The sequence below is a fragment of the Glandiceps talaboti genome, chromosome 2 (assembly GCF_964340395.1).
Source record: "Glandiceps talaboti chromosome 2, keGlaTala1.1, whole genome shotgun sequence".
Taxonomy (NCBI): domain Eukaryota; kingdom Metazoa; phylum Hemichordata; class Enteropneusta; family Spengelidae; genus Glandiceps; species Glandiceps talaboti.
This window is the reverse complement of record NC_135550.1, coordinates 20,864,994-20,890,145: the sequence shown is the minus strand read 5'-3', so window position 1 is coordinate 20,890,145 and position 25,152 is coordinate 20,864,994. Positions and strand designations below refer to the sequence as shown.

Below are 25,152 nucleotides of genomic sequence, written 5' to 3'. Positions count from 1 at the left end.
TAGATAATATTCCATCCATAATACAGTTCATAGTTGTATAAATCTTTTCTCTTTTTTTCCAGTATAACTGAGTTATAAAATACTAATTATCTCAAACTTGAAACACGTATACCTTGTTAATCAGTAGATATTGTAATTTGTACATGCTATCTTAGTTTTCATCAAAATGAAAGATGAATCCAAACAGATTTATTTCCCCTCATTAGATTGATTGCATTTGTTCATTGTCCATAACAATACATATTATGAAAGAGATTTATTATAATTATGTTGTATCAATGCCTACATACTTCATCAACCAGACCTTTGTGTTATTTGTGCTATGAAAAGAAGTCGTAAATACTTTACACAAAAAGGGGCTGTCATGATTTGGTTTACATTCATTAGTGCTAAATGGGTGATGACAAAATTAATAATTTTCTCATTCTAGTGTTGAGATGTATAAAATTGGGTGTCGGCATTTGCTCATAAACTTTAAGATTTATGGCAGTGTAATCTTTAGAGGAGGCATAAACTGGGTTTATTTATATATTTTTGTGGATTATTTTTGCTGCATATTACATCTAAAAAGTATAGTGCAGTATTCTACTCACTGAAACACTGCTTGACTATATGCCGAAAACAAACCTGGTATTCAGGGATAAAACTGTAACCATTTCATACCATATATATGTACGTATATGTATATTTTTGTATTAGAATATTAAGGAAGACCCTATATTAATTACATGCTTTCAACTTAAGAATACCAGAAGACATATTTATCACCACATTATTAATGCCATTTATTTTATAGCATACATTGACATTAATGTTATACTTATAATTCAGGTTTTATGTTAAAATTTCTACCCCAGTGAAAAAAAGCTGATACGGTGCCACTTTTTAATACTTAGAGAGTACTAATATCCTAATATCAAAAGAGGGTGGTGTATAGGTAGAATGTCCTGATGCAGTTTTGTAGCTGTCACAGTATAACCAAGTCTGAAAAGCCCATTGTCAGAACATAGAAAGAGGTTTTATCTTGTATGTGTACATGTAGAACACAGTACGTCAAAAACATATTTTTTTTACAAAACCTGAAGCCATAAAAATATTTGTATATTCATTTCATAAAAACAGCCATGAAACCCTAAGCCATTGTTCACATAAATAGAAGCATCATACATACATTTCATTTGGGCCAGGACGTAATAGTGCACATTTCATATTTGGGCCAGGACGTGACAGTGCACTGTATTGTCTCATTATGGGACATGTTCTCACCATAGTGATACACTGGCATGCCAGTGTAATGAGGATCAGGTCCTGTTTCATCCTCTTGTTGCAAGGTCAAGTGTCCAGTGTTCATGTGTGGTATAAAATGCTCAATTTATAATAGGCCAGAAATAGACCCACACGTAATAACGAAAAGAGCCTGGTATATTTTTTAGAGCAGTATAATGTAGTTACAATATCCATATTATTAGTATGCCATGGACGAGCTAGAGGTTAGTAAACGACCATACCTTTGTCAGTTAGAAACATGTACTGTTCATTGTATCCATTTATTGGTGTCAGACTATGCATACAAGTATGTCTAATATAACTCTTACAATTGCTGTCATTGATATCTACTATGTTTTGTAGTTTCTATGCTTTAGTTTGTGTCTGGTACTGTTCGCAGTTGTTAGGGATGCAATATAGGTGCAAAGACCATCACTAATCAGCCAAGAATCTTCAGAAAAACTACACACCAGCAAACATGTTAATAAGAAGCCAGGTTAACACACACAACCTCTGTACCTTCCCAAAGTATTGATAAATTAGGTACTTGATAGTTGTGGAAACATAACATTGGTCATTTCGGCATGCTGGTGTAACAAAACATTAAAAAGAGTTCTTATCTTTGGGTTGTACTATTAAGTTGTATATCAAGTGTAGAGACAGACAAACAGACAAAAGACGATTGTTTCATTTTACTACTCTCTTTAAAATAGGGTTGTGGATGATAATGAAGGTCAATGAAACCCTTGTTACCTTTAAAAGCTGTCAACAGTTGTCCTACTTTATGACACAGCCATACAAAACTGCTCAATGTGTAATGTGCAATCTTTGTTATGGAGATTTCAGAGGGGTTTTACTGATCTTCTTCCAAAGAGATAAGACGGTGATCTCCATACACAATGTAGCAGCAGGGATTATGATTGCACTGACTGAATGGACTACGAGCTTGAAAACCTTCATTAAGAAATATTTAGCATGCATGAGTTGTTGTGTCTTCTTTATAATATGGCTGTGTGTAAGAAGGTATTAGAGAAATAAACATGTCAAATTACATCAGGTTTTTCAAAGGGCTTCTGAACCTAATATTAATCTTGGATCTATTAAAGTCCATCACAAGGTCTCCTGTCATTAGGTTTTGTCGTTGTTTCTGTAACTGAATGATAAAGTGAGAAAAGGAATAACAGATATAAACAGACTTCAGATAGGGTGTCATGAAGCTTTTATATTGTAATTCTGATATTAGTCAATATTTTGATCCATCCATACTTGTGGAATAGGGAACTATCCTATGGTCACTTAGTCTGGATGAAAACATGGTCTCTACCCTAACCAGAGATATGAAAGATTCGATGAAGGATACCACAAGACTAATGGTCACTGGTCTTTGTCAAAGATGTTGTCATAGTTACTTAAACATGGTGAATGACAATTTGAAGTGTAGTCATATCTTACATGATTAAAATCAACTTATCAGTGTGCTTATTATTTTCTTTAGTCCTTCTTTGTATCATATGTTGATGTTTTTGTCTTGGTTACTGACTTCTATGTTTGTGAAAGGCTGACTCAAGGAAAAATAAAAGTGATAAGATAGAGTTGAATAACTAGCTGAACTCTACATCAGATTTGACTCAGATTGTAGTCTTTACAATGGTGTCACGATTCACTGTTTAGGAACTGACATTCCTCTTTCCTCCTGACAGCAATTTGAACGTGAAAGATACCTGAATTATAGAAAACCATTGAAAATAAAAGTTATATTGTTGTGATAAATCAATGGAATGAGGCTTCAGGGGTAGAAAAACATTGAAGAGGACTTTTAAGAGGAGTTCTTTTATTTCTCTTTTCTACTGTTCATCTTTAAACATGAAGTAAATGACTGAGTTTAAAATAGGTCCTCAAACATGGTACAAACATCTTGACTTGTACTGTTTGAGGACCTTTCTCATTCTTGTGTTTCATGTTCTTGTATTCAAAAACTTTGGTAGAGTAACTGACTAAAGTGTAGTTTGAGTACATTGGTTTTTAGAGTCTTTGCACTCAAGTTGTTTGCCTGCGACACACATGGCAAGTGGTGTATGGGTACAGTTGAGCATTTAGATTGCCTTTGTTCCATCCAATCTCTTCATAAGATCACCCTTTTCATTGCAATGGATGTCGGCATACAACTGTAGTGCCATGATTTATACAATGTTATGTCGATAAAATCCAACTTTCTTGAATGAAAAGAGTTATGGAACTACAATAATCCTCTCTGTCCGGAATCCATCAGGGAACCATTCCATGACGTTATTGTACTATCAGAATGTTTTACTGTAGCTGTATTTTGTTTTGTAATCTGCAATGTCAACTCAATGCATAGTGACCAATTATAGCCCTGTAGCAAAGGTTAGATGCTGTCAGTTCACTGGACTGTGTATGACTGAATACTGTAGTTTAGTGACTATGATTTCACCAGCTGGCTGGTCACAGTATTAACAAGACCAGTGAAGTGTGTAACTGTTGAAACATGTCATACATTTTATCTGAAACAAAAAAGTGTGTAAATTTTGTTCCCGTTTAAAAAGACTGATGACTGACTCTGTGTATATGCCCATAATAGTAACTACATTTAAAGTGTTCAATTTATCTTTGCATTCATATATATAGTGGGAAAATATAAAGGGAATATTCATACACATATGGTCTTGTATTTATGCATACAAAACTTACGTATCTCGATAATGTACATTACTGAACATCGTGACTTCTATATTGTAACATCAACTGCTCTGTGAGTACAAGCAAAGTGACACATTGAAAATTTGATAAAATGCTCTGGTTTTTAGTGTGTGGTATGTCATGACTGAAACCATACCACTTGGCGTGCCATATAATATGGAGTTGATTCTGTAGAAGGGGTATTAGGTACATCATTATGCACACACCTGTGGAAAGGTAACAAAGCATAACGCTGGTGTCAGGCTAGGTCACATGTACATGGGTAACCATACTATGGTAGGCATGTACTAGTTGTATTGAAAGAGTCACGTCACCTGCTTTTATTATTATACTATAAGTGTAGCCAACAATGAAAATAGATCAAAAGAGGTTATTAAAAAATGTTGTGTGGATTTGTCATATTATCATTATCATATATATGAAAATGGTAGTGAATATTTAAATATGGGATCTTTGTAGGCTGTATGTCAGCTTATTAATGTAAGTCAACAGTATGATAGAATAGACAGACAAGTAGTTAAAGGGCAATACCTGGGAAAGTCCACAGTCAGCCTTTTTATTATCCATAGATTTTATTCTTAATACAGGAGAGAATGCGTATCTGCCCTAGAAATCAAAAGGTTTCTGAAATCCAACATATTCAGTAAGTGTTGGCATTGTGAAAGAATGCATAGCCACCCAGACATATCACATGTATTTCTTCTTTTCAGCATTGTTTCCAGTCTAGCCAGTCTTGTGGTTTTTGAAAAGACAGTATTCTGTCAGCTCGTGCACAATATGAAATAGTATATATGTTGCGGACACCAGACTAGAAACTTGTCATGTGATACAAAGAGGAGAGACAAATAGTCTGAACAGCTGGCACATGTTGTATTGTTTTAAAAGCATGTCAGCTTCACAGTTACAAGTTAGTTTACTAGTGCGATACTTTGCTGGCTATGTCCATTCAGTGGAAATAAATATACTATTACAGTGTTTCCTTTGGGCTGGAAAATAACATCAATGCAGGAGACATGCCTTACATATAATGAAATCCCCATCACTACATCTACCCTTGGATTCATAGGAGGCCACTTCTACTACAACGTGTACATTTCTGTTTGGGTTATTTGTGTCATATGTACAATGAGATGCTAATAATTTCGTTCATATTGATTGGTGCACTCAATATACAACATTTGTATACAATTCTTTCAGTGTTGATTTCAAAAGCTTGTTGCTATGGTAATAAAAGTGTGTAATGATTGAACTGTATGAGTGAGTTTAGGGCAAAATTTGATCCAAGATGAGATGAGAATTTGACATATTTTTGTTTTTGTTTTGTTTATGTTGTAGGTGATTCTGAAAGTATATTTGAGTGACAGTGATAATGGAGTAGATGTTCCTGTTACACCAGAAACAACCTGTAAAGATGTAATAGAGTGTTGTAAACAGCCCGGAGAAGACCAGTGCCATCTAGCTGAGCTATGGAGAGGATGTGGTAAGTTTGCTGTAACAAAAAAATACACATGGACACATGCCTCAACTTGAACTTGCATTGGGATTTTACTACCTTGGTATACAAATGTATGCATTCATTTTGTGCTTGTAGAATGTGTAGAATGTCACATGTTTTCTTCTCAGTGATTTTAGACCAAGGATGCTGTAAAGTTTGAATCATCATTGGAAAAATATGTGGTAACTTTATCATGCAAAAGAAGATAACCTGTCCTAAAAGCATGTACAATGTACCTTTCATACCACAAACTTAGTGATGACAAACAGTAAAAGTAATTTGTCTGATTTTGTGTACCTGGTCATTCGTTTGAGACACATAAACAGCAACAGGCCCATAGTCCCTTCTGGGATCTCCCTTCCCCTCTCAAATCAATGCCTTAGTATTTCCCATCACCCACCTTGTATATATATATTCTGACAATTGACCTAGCACCAGGGTAAACATCGTCAAATTCCCCATGCACATGTACATGGTAAGCTTTCAGAGGCGTTGACCTCAGTGATGTGTGTAGCAGGTCACTAGAAAGAATTGACCACTTGTGATTTTGAGGAATTTTGATGTTAAATATATCTACATACAAAATCTACTTTTTTTTCTCCCACGATATTATACGCTACATTTAGAATGTACCTAAATTAATGGAAAGATTTCACAGATGACCTCTGGAACATATTTGACATAAATTTGTTTACAGATTGTGGCCTTTGATTTCAGAGGTTGAATGCCGTCTGCATTCTGTAAACTTAATATTTCCGTGTGGATGAACCTTGATGGAAATGATGATGCAGGAATGCCATTTTAAGAGAACTATTCCCACCGGTGTTGAGTGTCAAATGCAGTCTACAACTCAAACTCTCCCACTAGACCTCTTTTTGTCCTTCTATCACGTACACTAACCATATTCATAGAAATGTAGAAAATCTGAAATGTAATTTTGATGGAATTCTGTTTAAATGTGATCACTTCTAAAACAAAACTTTATATATGAGTTTATAAACATCATGTTTATGCTTCCAGTCTAAAATAAAATTGACATGTTTCAAAAAGTTTCAAGAAAACAAGAATTTTGAAATCTCACAATTATGGCGGGAAAGTTCTAATTTGTTAAATTTTCAGACTTTGGTCACTTGCACACCCAATTTTGATGTGAATGAAGTAATAAACATTGTTTCTCTGATTCCTTAGTAAAGTAAAGATGTCAAATTTTAAAAGAAAACAAGTTCAAATTGGATTAGTGGGAAGGTGGTTTGTACTTAATGTAAGACTTGCCTGCAACTATGTTTTGCCAAAATAGAAATCAATGTCATACTTTACAAGACAATTATTTGTATATGCAAATTGATCAGACACAAGTGAACAGATGAATACTGTGCAGAATTTTCAATTTTTCTCTCAAAGTCAAACATTTATTAAATATTTAACATTTACAGAATGGAAATTTTGTACTACTTTTAGTACTTTGTAGTAAATGTATCAAATACAATAAATATATCACATGTCAAATGTCTCTAATTTTCTCATTGGAAAATGTTTTCATAAAAATGGATTTCGGCTCAAATCTTTTCTTGCCAAATGTGTGAAATATGAATAAAGTATTGTTGAAAAGTTGATCAGTTTGATACTTTAATAAGCCCCACCCAGCTTTAGCAGTCTAGTCAGGCTGCATTTTTGTGAAAATAAAAACATTGACATAATTGTATCCATCTAAAATAACCTTAGCAACATCCTTCATAGATAAGTAATGACTGTCATGTTTCATGATCATTTACTAGTTACATAAGGTCAAAGTTGTTTGACTTGAGTAATCAAGCTGCATGTAGCCACACCTTGGATTTAGCAAATTACAAGAAAACATCACCTTTACTGAATATGAATATATTATCACATTCCTGTACTGTTAACAAAATCTGTGTTTTCTTAGTGAAGAATAACATTTGCCCATGAGTCTCCCCAGAGAAAACAGTCAGTTGCTTTCTTTTACTTGGAAAACCGCCAAAAAAGGTGAAAAAAAACTGAAAAACTACTGATCAGCTATTTGCACTGAATCTGTACTTTTGTTTATATATTTAGAACGTCCAATAGGGGATGACGAAAAGCCCTATGCAATTTTACAACAATGGGGAATCCATAGGGAAGAAGTCAAGTTTTTTCTTCGTCACGAGACTGCTGCGCCTTTGGGAGACGACAATCCAGGTATGTTTTAGTGTTGTTTGTTTGGTTTTACTCTGTGATTTCACCCTCCAGTATAAGTACTCACATTCCATCACATACAATTTCCATTCTTTGCTATTATTACTGAAACCACTCACATGGAAATTGTTTTCAATTTTTTGACGTGTATACTAAGAGTGGAAAAACAAGAAAAATAGTTCCATCAATCAAACCAACAAACCACAGTGGCACTTCTAGTGTAGTGCTGAATTCTCTAGTGTCTATACATCCTCATCTAGGGGAAACATTTTGTTCTGATTTCAAGTACATTCTGGCAGAATAAATATTTTTTTGTATGGTTAACTGACCTGTGAACTTCCCATGACCTCTCCTCTTCAAGAATGTTAACTGCCTGTGTTTTGTGAAAAAAATAACTTGTTTAATAACTGGAAGTTTGTTCAAGTACTCAATGTAAAAACCAACAACTAACAACTGCATACAACATGTCTCATTCCAATGAGGGGTTTCACAAATTGCTTTTGAAGCCAAGACAACAGAATCACTTTAATCGTTTATCTGTTCATGGAACGTCTTTCTTTGCGATTATTTGGCCATTCTGTGAAAATCATGCTTGAAATTATTGTTATTCAAGGTACATTTTTTTCATAGTGACATGCTATGGTAAAAAGAGTAGGGTAAAATAATTGACAAAAGTATAATTCATATACAGCAGAAGTAAAGTATAAAGTAACCGTAACAATGGCTTAGAAGTTATTTTTCAAACTACTCTTATCAGACAGTTTATTTCACAAAGGGAGGTTTGTTTTCGATATACCAAAATGTTAATATGCTATGAAATAAAATAGTTGTGTTCATGTAGTGAACATAGTTACAAACTTTTCTTTCATTTTGGAAACGATAAATTCTGTAGATTGTTGATAGCATGTGATGAATCTATATATATTCAATTGTTGTGTTGAAAGTATTGTATTGTTAGTTGTTAAGCTGAAAGTATTGTAATCATAGTGATGTCTGTGTATTTGTGGTGTTCAAAATTGGCACGCAAATATCAAAGGTCCTGGACAAGTAGTTTGAATGGATAAGCACTCATCTGATGCAGTGGTGACACTTGATAGGTAGGTGGGGGGTCAATCTCCTGGCGATCAAAGAACGTTGTTTACCATTAATTTGTGGTTTCCAGGTATGCGTTAAAGGTTCTCAGGTGCTTTCATGTGGTCAATTGCTCGTTTCCTACGTCAGACCCATCTACACACACATAGGTGCTGTCTAATCTTTTGAATTCCAATACCTTTCTCAGTGTGAATTTCCAAACGTTTCCAAGAGTATTTGACTGAATGATGGGGGTGTCTGACATAGGATGAGAACTAAAGTGGCGGTTCTTCCTGGGTTTCTCTATTTCCTGTTGTTATTCTAATCTTGGGCTGGTTCTAAACACAGACAAGTAACTGTGTGCTAAATCAGGTACCAGCCACAGGCTCTTCTAATCTCATCTGTAATAATACTCTAAGAGGGCCAGAGGGGTGTGTATCCTCTTACATCGACTAAAGTGAAAGTTAAAACATACTTAGGAGGCTCTAAGTCAAATGCAAACATACGTCTGGTCAATTCTCACGTTCTATTCTGTTAGTTCTACTGTGTTTGTCATCACAAAGTATTACAAATATATAGTGTCAGATTTGAAAAATAACACTGTTTGTAGACTAGTTGTTTTAAAAAATAATGTACATAGTTTTAAATAGTTACACACATGTAAACAATGGTCAGTCATTTTGTTATGTTCAGATTGTTTAATGTCTACTATTTAGTGGTTTCGTAAGTGTTTTAATTGTATGTTGAGTTGTACTGAGGAAGAAAGCATACCACCAACAGATGGTAAAAACCCTAAATTAAGAACTATTGTGGTATTTGCCTCCTCATAAGGTACCATTGTCATTGAGAGTTTTATTGAACATGCCACACTGTACACAGTTTCCTCATGAGTACAGTGCTGATTGTCCATTGTGTTTCGTTGCAAAAACAGACATTCCATTTCACTTGACTCAAGAATGTATAGCGCCACCAGTGTTCAGATTCAGAAATAGCTTTTACCATTGAAATGGAAATTTTGTAATAGGGAGATGTAACAAGTGTCACAAATGAGCTCATTTCTCTTTCTCACACGATAGTATCTACACAAGTTACAGCAGTTGAATCATGCTGACTTGCGATAAACACAATACCACAGCCAAAATGTTTAGATAAGGAATTGAGTTTTTTTTCTGACTGGATGCAGATTAATTAGAAGGGATCTAATTGGAAGGAGTTTTTAATTAGAGGAAATCTCAGCACAGTGTTTGTATATGTTTAGTGTGATTGGAAGTTGATTACAAGTTGAAGGGTAAGCAGTGAAGTGGAAAGCAGATCGATATCCATGGAAGGTAGAGTATATAGAGAGAGCACTAGCCGTGTAATTACACATTTCCGTTTTTTCTGAGATTCATGTAAAGAGCAGCATAACAGATTCTGTGTAATGCCTAATCTTTTCTTCATTGCAGGCCGAAGAGGCAAGAACAGAAACGGTGTAAACGATCTTGAACAAACTGAAGATTTGAGGGTGAGTGTTATATCAGTAAATACTCTATGCTTTTTGTAAAAATTTAACGTTTTAGCTTCTGCGCAAGATATCCATCCTCAAAAAAGTACAAAAAAGAAGAAGAAGTACATCAGTTGTGAAGACAACAACAGAGTGTTAGCATCATAGAACACTGGAAAAGTAGAATTCCCTATTGAATACAAAGAGTACTGTTTGTTACAGTTGACCAGTTACTTGTTATTACCCAAATAGGTGGAATTGATTTATTGTAGCTTACTGTAAGGTACAGTTAGCCCCTGGAGTGGGTCATTCAGACAAAGCATTTAAATATAACTATTAAGTGTCTACATTTTGAGAAAAATGTGTCACAGAGTTTGACAGTTGTAAGAGGCTTGGAGTGGACAGATATTGCATGCACTAGCCTGACGTGTTTTTACCAAATTGGTACCTGTGATGCATGATTTTGGTTTTAGTGTCAGTTTTCTGTACATTAATACTGGCATGCACAATTACGCTTGAATTTTTGTCAAATTTGAGTTTCTAGGTTTCAGTTAAGAATGCAGTGTAACTGTAAATTATAACAGGGATAAAGAAAGGGTTGTTGCGTACTTCCCATAGAATGAGTGCAACAGCCGTTCTATGATGGCCTGGAGCAACATCATTTGCATAGACACACATGGCTGAATAAGAAACGTGTTCAAAAATTTTTGTACACTGTGTTAATGATGGGTTGTGTATGCATATGAGTGCACGCTACATACCCTACAGGGACTCTAATACAACTATCCTTTGTGTTGCATATTTCCGCCTGATTTTTACTGTTATTATTAACATGTGAATAAGATTGTAATTAGTGAAAACAGTATTCAAATCATTAGCATTCATGTGTTAGCTTTTTATTCATTTGTTTCAAGTACAAATGGATAATGCTTGAAAACGTTAGGCTTAGTTTAATCTGTAAAACTGTACTGTGTCACAGTAGATTCTGCTAAAGCAGCTATTGTTAGTGTGCCCTCTGTCATATAACGGGATTGTGTTGAAATCCAGCAACACAAATACCACATTGTAATCCAGTGACTGCCACCAGCAGGCATGCAGAAAGGAAGTAAGAATCACATACGTACTAGTATTAGTGACGGAGATTTCATGTGTGTTCAAACTTGGTTTAATATAAGGTTTCAAAGTCTGAAGAACTTCTGGTTGTGAACAATTCACCTGAAGTCAAGAAATATGTTGTATAGGAAGTTGTATTGTGTTGTGAATTGCAGCTGAAGGCTTTGCCAACATTTTTTATGCTCTGGAAGTAATTACTTAGTACATAACTAAAAGATAGGTGAAGAATAACTTGAATACATATATGTACAAAATAACGAATGTATGATGTCAAACTAACATTCAAGTCAAAGACAAACTGCAAAGAAGCTTGAATCATTTATATTTGCAAATATTTTTCTTGGCATATTACAACATTCAAAGGTTTGATTCAACTTTCATGCATGATACCTCCTGGTGCAGGGAAGTTCCAGTGTATTGTAAAGACTTGGTTTGGCTTGTAGCCAGATGAAAACTTGATTCATGTAAATGCAGCTGATGAAGACATTGATACTGAAGTATACATACATAACAGTAAATTGATGTATGTATGTATGAAGTGGCTTGTTTGTATGTGATACATCCATTCATCTAGAAGTTTAATGTTTGTGACATATGGTCTACTCAATCTCAACACAAAAGAAATGTCAACAACAACAACCCCCCCCCCCCCAAAAAAAAAAAAAAAAAAAAAAAAAAAAACAGGAAAGAAAAAAAAGAAGAAAAAATAAAATATAATCAGAATTTTGGTCAGTAAGTGAAAATGTGGATCATGGTACATGGGTACATAAAATTCATAGTGATGCAATCAGAAGTTTGCACGATAATATAAAAGAAATGTGAAAATTGATCAAGGTACAAGAGTACTTTAAACTCACTATAGCCAACCACTTTGCTGTCAAAATGATCATGACAAATTCTTGCTCTCATAAAACTTATAGGCACTGATCAACTTTATTTTGAAAAGGATTCTTAGAAATTATCCTTGGGAACGCAATGATGTCAAAGTTAGGGTTGGAAAACTATTTTCACAGCCACTGAGTTACACTTTATCATAGGTGTGTAGATCTCGAAGTGAAGTGGTTTCATGAATCAGTTTTGAGGATGTTGTCACTCTTATCTGAAGTAGAGACAATATAATCCAACAGGTAGTAGTATACTGAGTTGGAATAGTTAGGCATATTTATTTGAACCCAAAAAGATAGTACAACTTAAAAGTAGTAAAATTGTAAGTAGAGAATGAAAGATGACAATATAATTAAGTTATCCTACCCATGAATATACTCAGCAGCCATTGTTGTTTAAAAAATAAGGTTGGTAGTGATTTGTGTTTTTTAGCTACCATAACAGTCAAGAGGTGTTGATAACTACAAACTGAATCTGTCGATTGTGACACTACTTCTCTTTCTGTTCGTTATTGTCATTCAAATAGCAACTTAAATACTTCTGAATGACTTGGATTTACCTAAAAGCAGCTCTGAATAGCCAGTATTTGTTCTAGTCTGTGCATTTGTGTGAGTTGACATTCTGTGTGACATGGAACGTAGTACTTCATATCACCAGTAGTAGCAGATGTAAGTCACTGTCAGTCAGTCAACCAGATTGGCGTAGTATGGCTTTCATTCAAGTGTTCCAATTCATTACCAGGTAATACATAATCATTTTTACAGGATGCAATTAGTTTGGCTACTTGATACTTCCCTTCTACATTTCCAAATCAGTATTCTAGGGAATTACTTCCTAAGAAGGCCAACACTAGTTGGCTTTGTTACATTTTTAAGCTCAAACCCGGCAATTCTCCACTGAGGTCTACAATGCTATACAACAATTGGGAGGATTTTGTCAGCTTTGTAAACTTTTGCCATTGTATGTCTCCATCCTACTTACATCTCCCTTCCTGCTTATTTTTATTAATGTTTGTTTTGCAAAGGAAGATTTCTGAAAGATTTTAATGAATGTATTCTAAAATTTAATTGACCCGGAATACTTTTTGATTGGTTAGTGTTTAGACATGTCCTTGTTGAAATCAATTGTTAAAAGCGGGAGGTACACAGAGTAGAGTGGTTTTTCAGCCGCTACCAGTGTGTAAACACCAGAATCTTTTATATTTGAACCCAGTCATTGACCCTCCCTGTTTACTTATTAATTATTCAACAACCCATTGTACGCTGAGAAGTGAGTGGCGACTGCTGAGGTTACGTTCCATTTTGTGTTCTCTCAATCACGTCGGTCTGAATACCTCATGGGATCTAGTCGGTGTAGGAATTTTTTACCTTTCTTGGTAAACTTCCAGTTATGATTTTAGCTGAGTGACTACCCTCAGGTGAATTAAGCCAAACAATATGGATTACAACAGTATACAGGACTGGGTAAGTTGAACTTTACAACGAGAAATGAGTTTCCTGTTTATGATGGTACTGGCACGTCCAGGTGGTGTCAGCTGGAGCAGGTAGGAGAGTGTGGAGGCTTGACTCTGTTCAGTTATGGTTGTTTTTTGAAAATTTGTTGTAACTGAAAAATCGATAGCCATCAACTGTCTATTTCCACCATTTCATGGTTAGAATTGATTATTGTGTATTACTTGTGTCTAGTACTAAAACCACAACAACTTTACTGAGTCTAATTTCACTGCCATAATCGTGTAGGTCAATTCAGGTAATGTGTAATTAGTGGATGATAATTTCTCCAACATGAGACCGTAAATTTTGTTTCATTAAAAATTATGGGCTCTATTTCATTGAAAATTTCCACCATAACTGCAAATTTTGTGATAAGGACTACTCGACTGGGCATGATTCCGAACCAGTAGGTGAAATGTCTCTTCACTATACATTTCCTCAACGTACATATACATATACCACAGGTAGGATATACGTTTGTATAAAACCAAAAACCAATCAGTGAAAACCAATACTTCCTCTCTCTCTCCTTGTATAATGTAGCTCTAGAAAGTGGTCCATCCATGTGCTGTTCAATACAGGCATCGTAAAAATGTCGTGGTCAGACGAACAATAACAGGCTGTGTAGTATGGCTGGTTCAACACACATACCTATTAAATGTATGTCTTTGTGTCAGACTTGTTGGTGGATGAGAATCCTCTGCTGTCAAATACCACAAGTGTGTACTCTGTGCTTTAGACTTATCAATGTCAGGGATATAACCTAGAACCTTTCTCTATAGAACTCATTGTCTAGTTTGTATATCAACACTATAAATAAATGAACTATTAATGAATCTGAGGATGAAAATTTCTCAAGTGACATTCTTGTACACTGAGTGTTCCTGTGTATTGGCTCATTATGAAACCCAGTTTTGATGAATTTGTCCTCCTCTTGACAACGATAACAGCTGATGATAAATCACAGGTGTGTATAACGTATACATGTATAATAAGCAATACATGTGTAGAGTTTTTTTTTATGCCATAATGTGTGCTAAATACCATGTACTCCTAGAAACAGCTAGGCAGTTGATACTGGTCTATTATTTATCACAATTGTTACACTCAAAAGGTTGCCTTCTTGTTCTCCATTAGTATGTAACGGCTCATACCTCATCAATCATACCGTGTTGTACTGAGTAGCATACTTAGTAACCAGTGCTGCCCTATTTTAATAGCTTTGATAGACTTGGTTGTTTGAAGTAGTTGATATAAAGTAATCCGGTTGCTTTCCTGCAAATCAGACAAATATGTATGCAGGGGACGCTATATATTGCTGTATCTTTGGAGAGAATTCTTAGCAATTACTGCTGTATATTACTATATCATTTTAAAGGAAAGAATCCAGGCTATGTCTGATTATAAAATATTTGAGATGGGCATTAGGTTGTATCGTATGTACATACAACTATTGAATGCCCATCTCAAAATGATGACGTTCCGTGTGATTTGATTATTTATACTGTCTCCATCCAAGTTCAAGCATTACTGTTTATTTGAGTTTTTTGTCCAAGTTCAGTATTTGACCTTACATGTCTGAATGAGACATGACAGCTGAACTATTTGACAAGTTAGTTTTGACATCTTGGTTTGTAGACGTAAAAAAGGGGAAAAGTCTCTGTGGAATGTTAAATTAGTTAAAGCTGTGTAAAGCCTTGGAGGGAGTGACTGGACAGAACAGCATTCCTAAGTCTACAGAGGTCACAATGTCTTCATTGCTGCAGTATTCTGTTGCTCAATGACCATTCCTTGCAGTCAGATTTCAATAAAAGTACCACCAACACAAACATACAGTCATGTGTGAGTCAGTCCGACTGACAGACAGTCAGTCCCCTGTATGTGATACAGGTGTTAATTCCACAAAGGTAACAAAATAAGTTTCGAAAATACTTGTAAAAACATAGTATTACAGTATATTATGAGTCTAGTCTCTGTTTGTAATAACAATCCATGTAGCGGTCTGGCAAGTCTTGAAGCAGTTCCGGAGACACTTTGATTAAAAGTACACAGGTTTTGCCATTTCCCATAACCCACTTAGCAGCATCATTCTTTATTCCCTTTTCCTTCCGTAGTAGTAAACACGCAGCAGGTGTCAGACAAAACTTTCCCTACACAGATCTTATATTTAGAAAGAGTAAAGGTCAGGAGTTTTCAACAAACCTTGCTGATAGAGACGTGATATTTTTGTTGTGTTCAGCCAGTCCTTTCTGTTTGTCATATAAAACGGTTACACATGACCCAGTTTTTGTCTCCTTTTATAGGAATAATGTGTATATAGCAGTCAATAAGTTTGTCATTCAACACCATGGACTTGGTATTTTTAAAATGTAACCCAACATCCAAGTGTGGATTCTTGTTTCTTTAAAGATATAAATCAAGGAACAGTCCTGACAGTCCCTGCCATCTTGAAATGTGAGAGTTGGTAGCTCTGTTTATACCACAAGACATGTTACAATCTGTGTCCTGCCATAAATATTACCATGTAGCAGCAGTCTGGCTTTCTGTTCCTGTCGTACATCTCAAAGGATTTGATTTCAGATAAAAGAAAACCGAAAGAAGATCTATGATTGAAACAAATTGGATAGTTTTTTATTGTACATGTAAAAGTGCCTTCAGTGGCTCTTAAATCTTTCTCAGTTTTTGTATTGTGGTGATTTTTGGTTGGTTGACTTTGTAAAGATGTTGTTGCTAGTACACCTCTGAGAGTCTGAGGGAGTCCATACTGTCTCTCTACTGTTATTGTCAGGGGTGTGTTTGTACATACAGACTGCTGCCAACAAAGTGGGCATGTCCTCTGAGGACAATACAGTATCGTTTGTCTTCGACTTTTTGGTATTATTCTGTTGTCTGGTCTTTTATATCTGTTTCATTGTCCAAGTCACTCCCAAGTACTGCAGCATACATAAAGGTATCACTGTAATATCATAGAAAAGCGCAACAAAAAAACACACGTGCCGTCACTAAGGAGTCAACTTTAGGATATCACAAACACATTTCAGAAAAGTGTATATTACTTTTATCGATAGTAATATTTGAATTGTTGAGCTGAACTACACTATTGGTGACATGTTCCTCGTAATGGGTGGTTTATTTGGTGTTTAGAATATCAAACTATCACTTCTTTTTATGTCCAGGCTGCAAAGAATATCACAAACTAAACATCCAGTCCGGTTTGGTCATAATTTTTAACGACAGAGATAGGTCAGAGTAGTTGTAATGATGGGTAAGAGTCTGTATATGTATGGTGGATGTACTACTAGGTTCAGTATAAACAGCAGGACCATGTCATAGTGAAACTTGATACTTGTGATATCTAGCTACAGAGCACATACCAACTGGCACTCAGTAGAAGTAATCAGAAGTCTGCTGGGTGCAGTAGTCTGTGTGTGCTCTGTTGGAAAAAAAAAAGAAGGAAAACCTGTCCGCTCTGCTGCCTGTTCTACTATCATTTATATACATTCGATTGTTAATATTGTTTGCCATCATCATGGCATCTGCTGCAGTGTGTTACAGGAGAATGGTAAGTGAATTTGATGTTATTTGAAGGGAGGAAAAAGAACGCTTAGCTGGAACATCAACCATGTATGTGTTATGAAGACAGCATAGTGGGACGTGGTAGACAGTGATGGTATTTGGTTATCAGGACTGTTAATTTTAGGGGACTGATATCAGATGATGTTGAACTTATATTTTGTAGTCTAGCTATCACCAGGGTTGATAAGCTCCTTCAGTTTACATCCACTGTGTGATTTATTTTGTGGCAAGAGAGGTACAAGCGTATGGACTTGGACACTATGTTGAAAGTATGGACTGACACAATGAGGCAATTGTGTAATCTTCAGTTTGAATTATCAGTCTGGCAAACATGATTTTGTATTCCTGTTATTTTCATACCCTCGACAAGAACAGCCTGGTGGTAGACTCTGTACTGTGTGCGCTATTTCGGTGGTTTTGCTGTGTTTCTAAAATTAGACTGGGAAAGAGAAATTGTGGTATTTGGTTTGGTGATTTTACTTTCATGAATCATCGTGTTCAAGAATGTAGCTACCACTTTTACTCATCCCAGTCATGTAACAATGCAGACTGGCAGAGTTACAGCTTATTGCCAGTACATGAATATATTCTTACTTGGATTATGCATTGATGTCAATTTCCAAAATTCTCATGACCACAAGGATGGGAACACTGCCATTAACATCCCATTTGTGGTTGATTTTAAACCTGTGTTTATATTACTACATATGTATATACAAAGTCACATGTGAACACCAGACTATTTAGTCGGTTCCTGGTTTCATTTTATTCCATGAGTGGACTCAGCATGATAATCATGGTCTGTGTGCATTTCTTCAGAAATTGATACTACCCATGAGTGAACAATTTTCCCCTTTGATCATGCCGACTCCTTTTTAATTGGGTACATAGAAGCAGTTTTGGTGTAACTAGAACTTGCAACACATAGCAAAACATCAAATTAGCCGAACAATGTAAGTGTGCGAGTGGGTGGGGTTTGGATCATTGAACATGATAGATCAAATTGTTTGGCATGGCCGTTACGAAGACTTGACAAGTTTTTTTTCTAATAAAAGAAGTCATTTTTCAATTACATGTTACTTGGCTTTGCTTCCTATCTAAATTTCATGGCCAGTCAAGTGTGATAATAGATGTATCAAGCTTCTAGGGATTTCCACATGTGGAAAGTAATATCTATTGACTAGTTGATACTTTGGTTTAGTCACCACTATCCCAACAAGCAGATTCAATAACACAAGTACTGCATTGTGATAGGCAAGAGATTAATGATCCAATGAGTTATTGAAATGCTGCCACATATCCAGTCCAGTGTATCGCCACATATCCAGTCCAGTGTATCATCATGGCAAGCACACAGTTTGTTGCTGGCTGTTCGGCCTTACGATGTCACTGACGTAGTTCTCAATTGTTGTAGTTCTCTGTGAGCTAGCAACTTCATGAGTGCCTGTGGGCTAGCATGGCTTGTTCCTTCAGTGGCCATCAAAAATAAATGAGTTTCTGCTTCCAAAGTACTTCTAGGAATCACATATTTTGAATTAGACTTAGAGTGCAAGTGTAAGGTTTTAGTACGTATACACTATTATTAGAGTAGATTACACCAGTTTATGTCAGTAAAGCAACAGGTAAGTCAAAAGGACAGATATACAAATTAAAACTGGTACAAAATGTTGAGATACTTGGATAGCTCACAATGTGGAAGACTCGTTTCCAGTGGGTTCCATAAATTACAATAACATGTGCTCCAACTGCCTGAGGTTCATTTTATTTTGCCATCAAAAACTACATTCTCTCAAAGAGCAATCTCTCTCTCTCTTTTCGGTCATATATTTTGAGATTATCAAGTGTTACCGGTACTTTACATTGTTACATTAGTCCTTTCAATGTTATTGTTAATCTTGAACTGTCACATGAAAGTAGCCTTCAAGACTAATCCAGCACAAATTTCAAATAGAAACATGTCAAAGTATACCACTTATGTTAGTATATGTAAATATGTGGAAAAAAATCATGTTTACATCACACTTCATGAAATGCTATAGTCTAGTGCTATTTGTATAGTGCATCAAATCTCAAGAAGGGGTGAAGAAATGATTCAATACCAGGTGTGGTATCTAGACTAGAAATGCTATATGCTAGAACTGACAAATAACAAAAATCCATGTGCAAGAGTTTATACATGTGTTGCAATGTTCATAATCGTAAACCACACCTTCTTTTACTGTACAATCCAAGATGCACAGTCAAGCAATAACAGCTCTGGTTTGCAAGAATGCACAATATTGTGATTTCCTCAATGCTCCTTTTATTGAATAATGGTCTTTGCATCCACATCACAGCCCTTCTGTAGTGAGTCCAACCATATGCAAACCAAATCATATTTTTGTGTCAATTTATGACACACATGTCATTAATCATTTGGCTGTTCAATATTCTCGTGTTTTTGTATTGTCTTGATCATCCATGCACATAAATCTATGCAACTTCCTTTAAGTGTCTCTCCTCACTTTGTATATTTATAGCAGTCATGATCTGACATTTCAATATGCACATACCATGTCAAGAAATCTTGGCGCTGGAATTTTGTGTACAGCATGTCAGTTGAAGGAAACATACACAGCTGGTTTTGTCATTATGTACATGTACAAGCTGTAGTGTAATGAATGAACCAAATGTTGAGTTGATGCACAAAAAAATTGAAGTTTGGGCATTTACTGTATTACCTTAAAAAGTTATAAACAAAGTCTTGTGTTTAACACATTTGTGCATAATACTCTTTATTACTTGCACTTACTGAGAGTTTAAAGTCTGATGGTAAAAGCAATGTCATTTGTCATGTTTAGCATTCAACAACATGTCTACTTTTAAGCTTTACTACATCCTTTGGTTTTATATATATATATATATATATATACTGCTATGTCCATTTTTTATGATCCTCAACTATATAACAGAAGACATCCAAGACAGAAATAGACATAATAAATATATACCGGTAATAAATAAGACATCTTCTTTTCATATTCATCGTTATCAGTGTTTTCAGTTTATATGGATGTGCACATTCGTGTCAACTTCCTGTCGCCGTAGTGACCGACATCTGGTATTTGATACTACAAATATTTTACCCCTCAGTTAATGTCAAAAACACATGCAAACAATAAGACTTAACAGTTGCAATGAAACCAAAATTCCAACATATAGAGAACAAACTTTGTATCAATGGTGATGACAACCAAAGATAAAAAAACGTGAATGAGAAACATATATTAAAGGCCTTAATTACCCAAATTCTTTAAAGTTTGGAGTCAGAAACAACAATAGAATGCTTGTTGTTGTGGGAAGAAAACATTCATCAAGTCAGTCAGTGGTGGTCATAGACACATGTGCGTAGATCTCAAAATGAATATCTCGTGACAACCCCCTCCTACCCCAAACCATCATATCTCACCCTTTTATGCAATGTTTTCACCAAATTTTCATAAACTCATATCCTACTAGTTCAGATGTACAAGTGGGATTTCAAAACGCATAGCGTAGATAAAGACTGATTCATTTTCTAATCACGTTTCAACATTTTTGTGTTTAAAGGTATGATTATCACCCTGTGTCTACCATTCCTGTCATTGTCTTTTTGTAAGACTATTGGCAACAGAGTATCTTTCTTGTAACCTTTCCAATACTATGCAGTTTTTCAACTTAGACATAAATTGTGTGAATGAATAAAAGCAAATAAAAGGAGACACTCATGAGCGTGCTTTGTGCATGGCTGATGATGTGGTAACAAAAGGGGACCTCTGCACTGTGTGTGTATGTGTATAGTATACAAATGGGTGTTCCTTGTTCTGCTACCAATCACGCGTACATTTGGCAAAAAGTTGTAATGGTGATTGGACTTAAAATGGTTGCCTCTAGGCTCCAGGCATCTAATCAACAATATTTCACTTATGTGATGTGAGTGTAGTCAGGAACCAGTGTTGATATCGCAGGTATTTTCATATCCCTACATCTGATTCGTAAGACTGGTGTGCAACCTAAGATTCATAAAAAGGCTATTGTTATCCTGTGACTACTTTTACAGAAGGTAAAAAGATTTAGCTGCCATGTTTGTCATGACAGGCATGAATGAATAAGTCGTAAGTATTCCATTTACATTATAGGTGTGGAACACTCAATTTTATGTTGGTATGATGACCATACAGCAAATTCTTTAATGTTAAAAAGTATCCTCACAACTTCATGACCACAATATAACTAAGTAAGGTGCTTTTAGTATTTCATCATGAAAAGTTAGTGACAATGAATACGAGATATTAGTTGAGGTATTCACCATTGTAAATTACTTTGTCCATTGGATAGTTCTTTTTTGAGCTTTGAGAAGTCAACACAGCATGACGCAGTATTACTTTAATTCCCATGAATCGAAAGTTGTCAACAGGTGAAGGCAACATTACCATGTAAGCCATACAACAATGGCCTCCACACACAAAATATCAGGTTGTACTGTTCACAAGTGGAATCAAAGTAGGTTTCAAGGTAGTTTGCATAGTCAGGTTTTTTCTTCCACGCCTGCGTCACTCACATGCTGCTCCAGTAAGCAAATAAGACACAGCTCAGTAGATTTGGAGGGAAGTACAGCTGCAGTGAACATCTCAAACAGAGCACAAATGTCGGAGGAAACCAGGTAGGAAGGCTTTGTTCCCACCATGAAACCTACTTTAGGCTGGTCTGGTAAATGAATGCTTTTCCTGTGGTTGTTACCCGGTACACAGAAATGTACAGTTTCATGTTTTTATATATGTCATGTGTACCAACAGACCAAAACATTATATTTCTTCAGTATAGTTAATAACTAGCTTGATTTACTAGCTTCAATAAATGGCTGATTTTTCCAAACCAGTTGAATAGCCACAAAAGCCCGTTTACATCGTGTTCACAGACTCAAAAGGTGTTAAGAAATGTTCTGTGCTATCAGGTTTCCTTACTCACATATTTTGTCAAAGAAAGCTCATGAAAAGGTGTGAAAATAATCCTTATGTCCAAAACTCCTAGAACATGTAATTTTAACTGGAATGGATCCAAAGCACGTCAGCAGTGCTGTGTGTAGATGCGACCGACCACCAGTGGAGGACCGACACAAAGTTTCAAATACTGGGAGGATTCTGAATCATTCAAAAGTGGCTTCATTATGAAGACACATTTGTAAAGCATTATACTATTGTTTATGGAAGTGTTATTACAGAGTTCATCCATGAAGAATTCCACATATTTCTGGATGTTTATTATTAGGCAGTGGCTGGTGTGAAGGAAAGCTTCTAATTTGAGCTGAATTTATTGTTGTCAGCTGCAGTGACCAGTGGCAACTGTGTATTGAATTTCTTCCATCATTTACTCTCAGTTGGTAGTGCATGGTATAAGAGGTTACATCTAGATTTATCTTTGGTTTAATGTCCTGCTTTTCAGTGGTAAGTTGATACTATGTCAGCAACCTCTAAATTTAACTGGCAGTAGGTTAACTCATACTCATAGACCCTTTGGTGGAGGGTCTATGTTGATGGAGGGTCTATGGTTAACTTGACTGTAGCATTGGAATACATAGGAATCTGTCCGAGAGAACAGAACAGAATGGATTTCAGGCCTTGATTGTTCAGGAGAATTAGACGACTCTCAGATGTACTAGATCTACATTAGCCCGCTGTTTACAGATGGGGTAAGCTCAGACTCACCATTCTGACTTGTCTCTTTTTTTCTACCAGTCTCTATTCTATTGAGACATTTTACAAGAATCTAAGCAGACTGTCCTCAGGGATGAAAAGAAACAGACGGTGAACGCATCAAAGAACTTTTACATAATAGAGTTGATTTACCAAAAATAGTCAGTTGATATTGGATGGTTGCCATCTCATTGTTATTCAGGAATAAGCAAAATGGGACGGTTAGAAATTATAGAATTGATACACGGTTAAAATAGTTTCAAAATATGAATTACCAGTGTGTTAATTTTGCCAAGCTGTGAACATGTGCTTGTATTTATCATCATATGTGCTTTGACTACAGCATGTAATTTTTGAATTGTTACTCCACCATGTACATATGTGTGAAAGAAAGAAAACACCACCATAACTAGGAGAATGTGTTTTATGTAAAAGTCATTTTGAACAGCTGTTGGTCAATAGAGATTACCATTTGGTACCATATGCTGCTATACTGTATAACATGTAATTAAAATCATTGTTTATTAATTATAACAGATCAATCAAATGTTTTTGTTGTATTTGGAATTCAAGGTGGATGAACATATAATGTTTCAGGTCAAATTTGTCAAATTTATAGTAGATAAATGAAATATAATTTCTATGTGTACGTGTCATGATGTACAGGTAGAAATTGCCCGTCGGATAAACAGTAACTATTGAATTGGATGTTGTAATACTATTAGTGTAGCATGTGTTACAGGTAGCATTTCGACAGCACAATAGGCTTGGTGAAATACCCCCAGCAGGGCTGTCTGAGAACATTTGTTATGTCTAAGAACAAAACCATCATTTGCATAATAGTGAAGGAACAGTAGTTGTAGTGTTAGTATACAGTGCACTACCAAGTACAGTCGTACAGCTGATCTGTCTCCACTGAAATACAGAGTGAAGTTGAGACACAGTTTCAATATGAGAATGGGAAACACGTAATTGACTATCATGGATGATAAAATAGTGTTTGCAATAAGTGACGCTGAGTTACATGCCCTGCAGGATGTCAATGGTCAGTTGGAACAGTATCAATATCTGGCAGAGGAGGAGGAGGAGAGACAACTAGTCCTGTTGGAACATGAACCTCAGGTAGCTGTGTCTTGTTCATTTCTCTTGTTTGTTTTTCAAACTGCTGCTGAATCAGATAATGGAAAGTGAGTCCTTGTGTAACAGACTAAGCCAAGATGCAGACACGCCAAAGTGGCTGAAATATTGATCCTTAGAGTAGCTCAATGTTTCTCAGTGTTTGCTCTAGAGTATTGTGTTGTGCAGGTCTCAAAGAACGTTTTCACACCGAGAGTCAGGTATGATAGACTCCATCAGTCATTGCCTTTACGCTAACGTGATTCAGAATACGTGAGTGGCTTCTATGTGTCTCATTTCAATTCAGTGTTTCTGTTTTGTTTGTTTTGTGTACCTGGAGGGGGAAGATGTTGAGACAGGTGTTAACCCTGGTAGTGGTTCGTGAATAGGTTGTCACAGATCACATATATTACAGTGTGTTACCCGACAGTTGTTTAATTGAGTTTGCGTCAGAAAATATTTTGTCAAAGTTATTTTGTGAAATAGACTGGCTTTCACTGAGATCTGTTTGTGAATTTGGAACATGTCATTGCAAAAGTGTCCTTAAACATTAGGAAGATGCATCTGAGAATTATTTTCTTGAAATTTCAGGTTCTAAAGGTGTTTTTGAAATTTGGATAAGGGCTCAAGGTATTTTGTAGTATGAGAATTTGCCACCAAAATGTCTTGTATGGTCATCAACTTTATCAAACATTGTAGTTGCTTTTTTTTAATTATAAGGAAAAGTGTCTCTTTTTAGAGGTAATGCAGAAATGCAAGCATTAACTTCAGTATTTGTATTCATAACTTTGTACACATTATTGGTAAACCTTTGCATTTTTCCACCTTTACCCATGTCATATCATACATTTTTTAAATAGAAATTTGACTCTTTGTGAGACAGTACCTGTAGTTCTGAGGCTCTCTCTCTACCAAATAATTTGTCAGAAATTTCTGATACTCGGTGATACAGTATAGGAGTATACATGTAATAGGTTGTAATTGGTAAACCACAGTAATCATTACCACTTCAGTGCTTGTTATTGCTCAATG

General features: G+C 35.6%; 1 protein-coding gene across 3 annotated transcripts in view; it reads left to right on the top strand.

Moving 5' to 3' along the window:
* Positions 1 to 25,152, top strand: part of LOC144447842 (apoptosis-stimulating of p53 protein 1-like) — a 45,092-nt gene that overhangs the window by 9,068 nt on the left and 10,872 nt on the right. Inside the window, exons 2-4 of one of the 3 annotated variants that reach the window (XM_078137960.1) lie at positions 5,320 to 5,464; positions 7,553 to 7,675; positions 10,189 to 10,247. In XM_078137960.1, the coding sequence (XP_077994086.1) occupies positions 5,320 to 5,464; positions 7,553 to 7,675; positions 10,189 to 10,247 (327 nt within the window). Of the gene's footprint in view, positions 1 to 5,319; positions 5,465 to 7,552; positions 7,676 to 10,188; positions 10,248 to 13,512; positions 13,688 to 17,143; positions 17,280 to 25,152 lie in introns of those variants that run through there. The other 2 variants (XM_078137975.1, XM_078137969.1) reach the window with 2 other exon arrangements.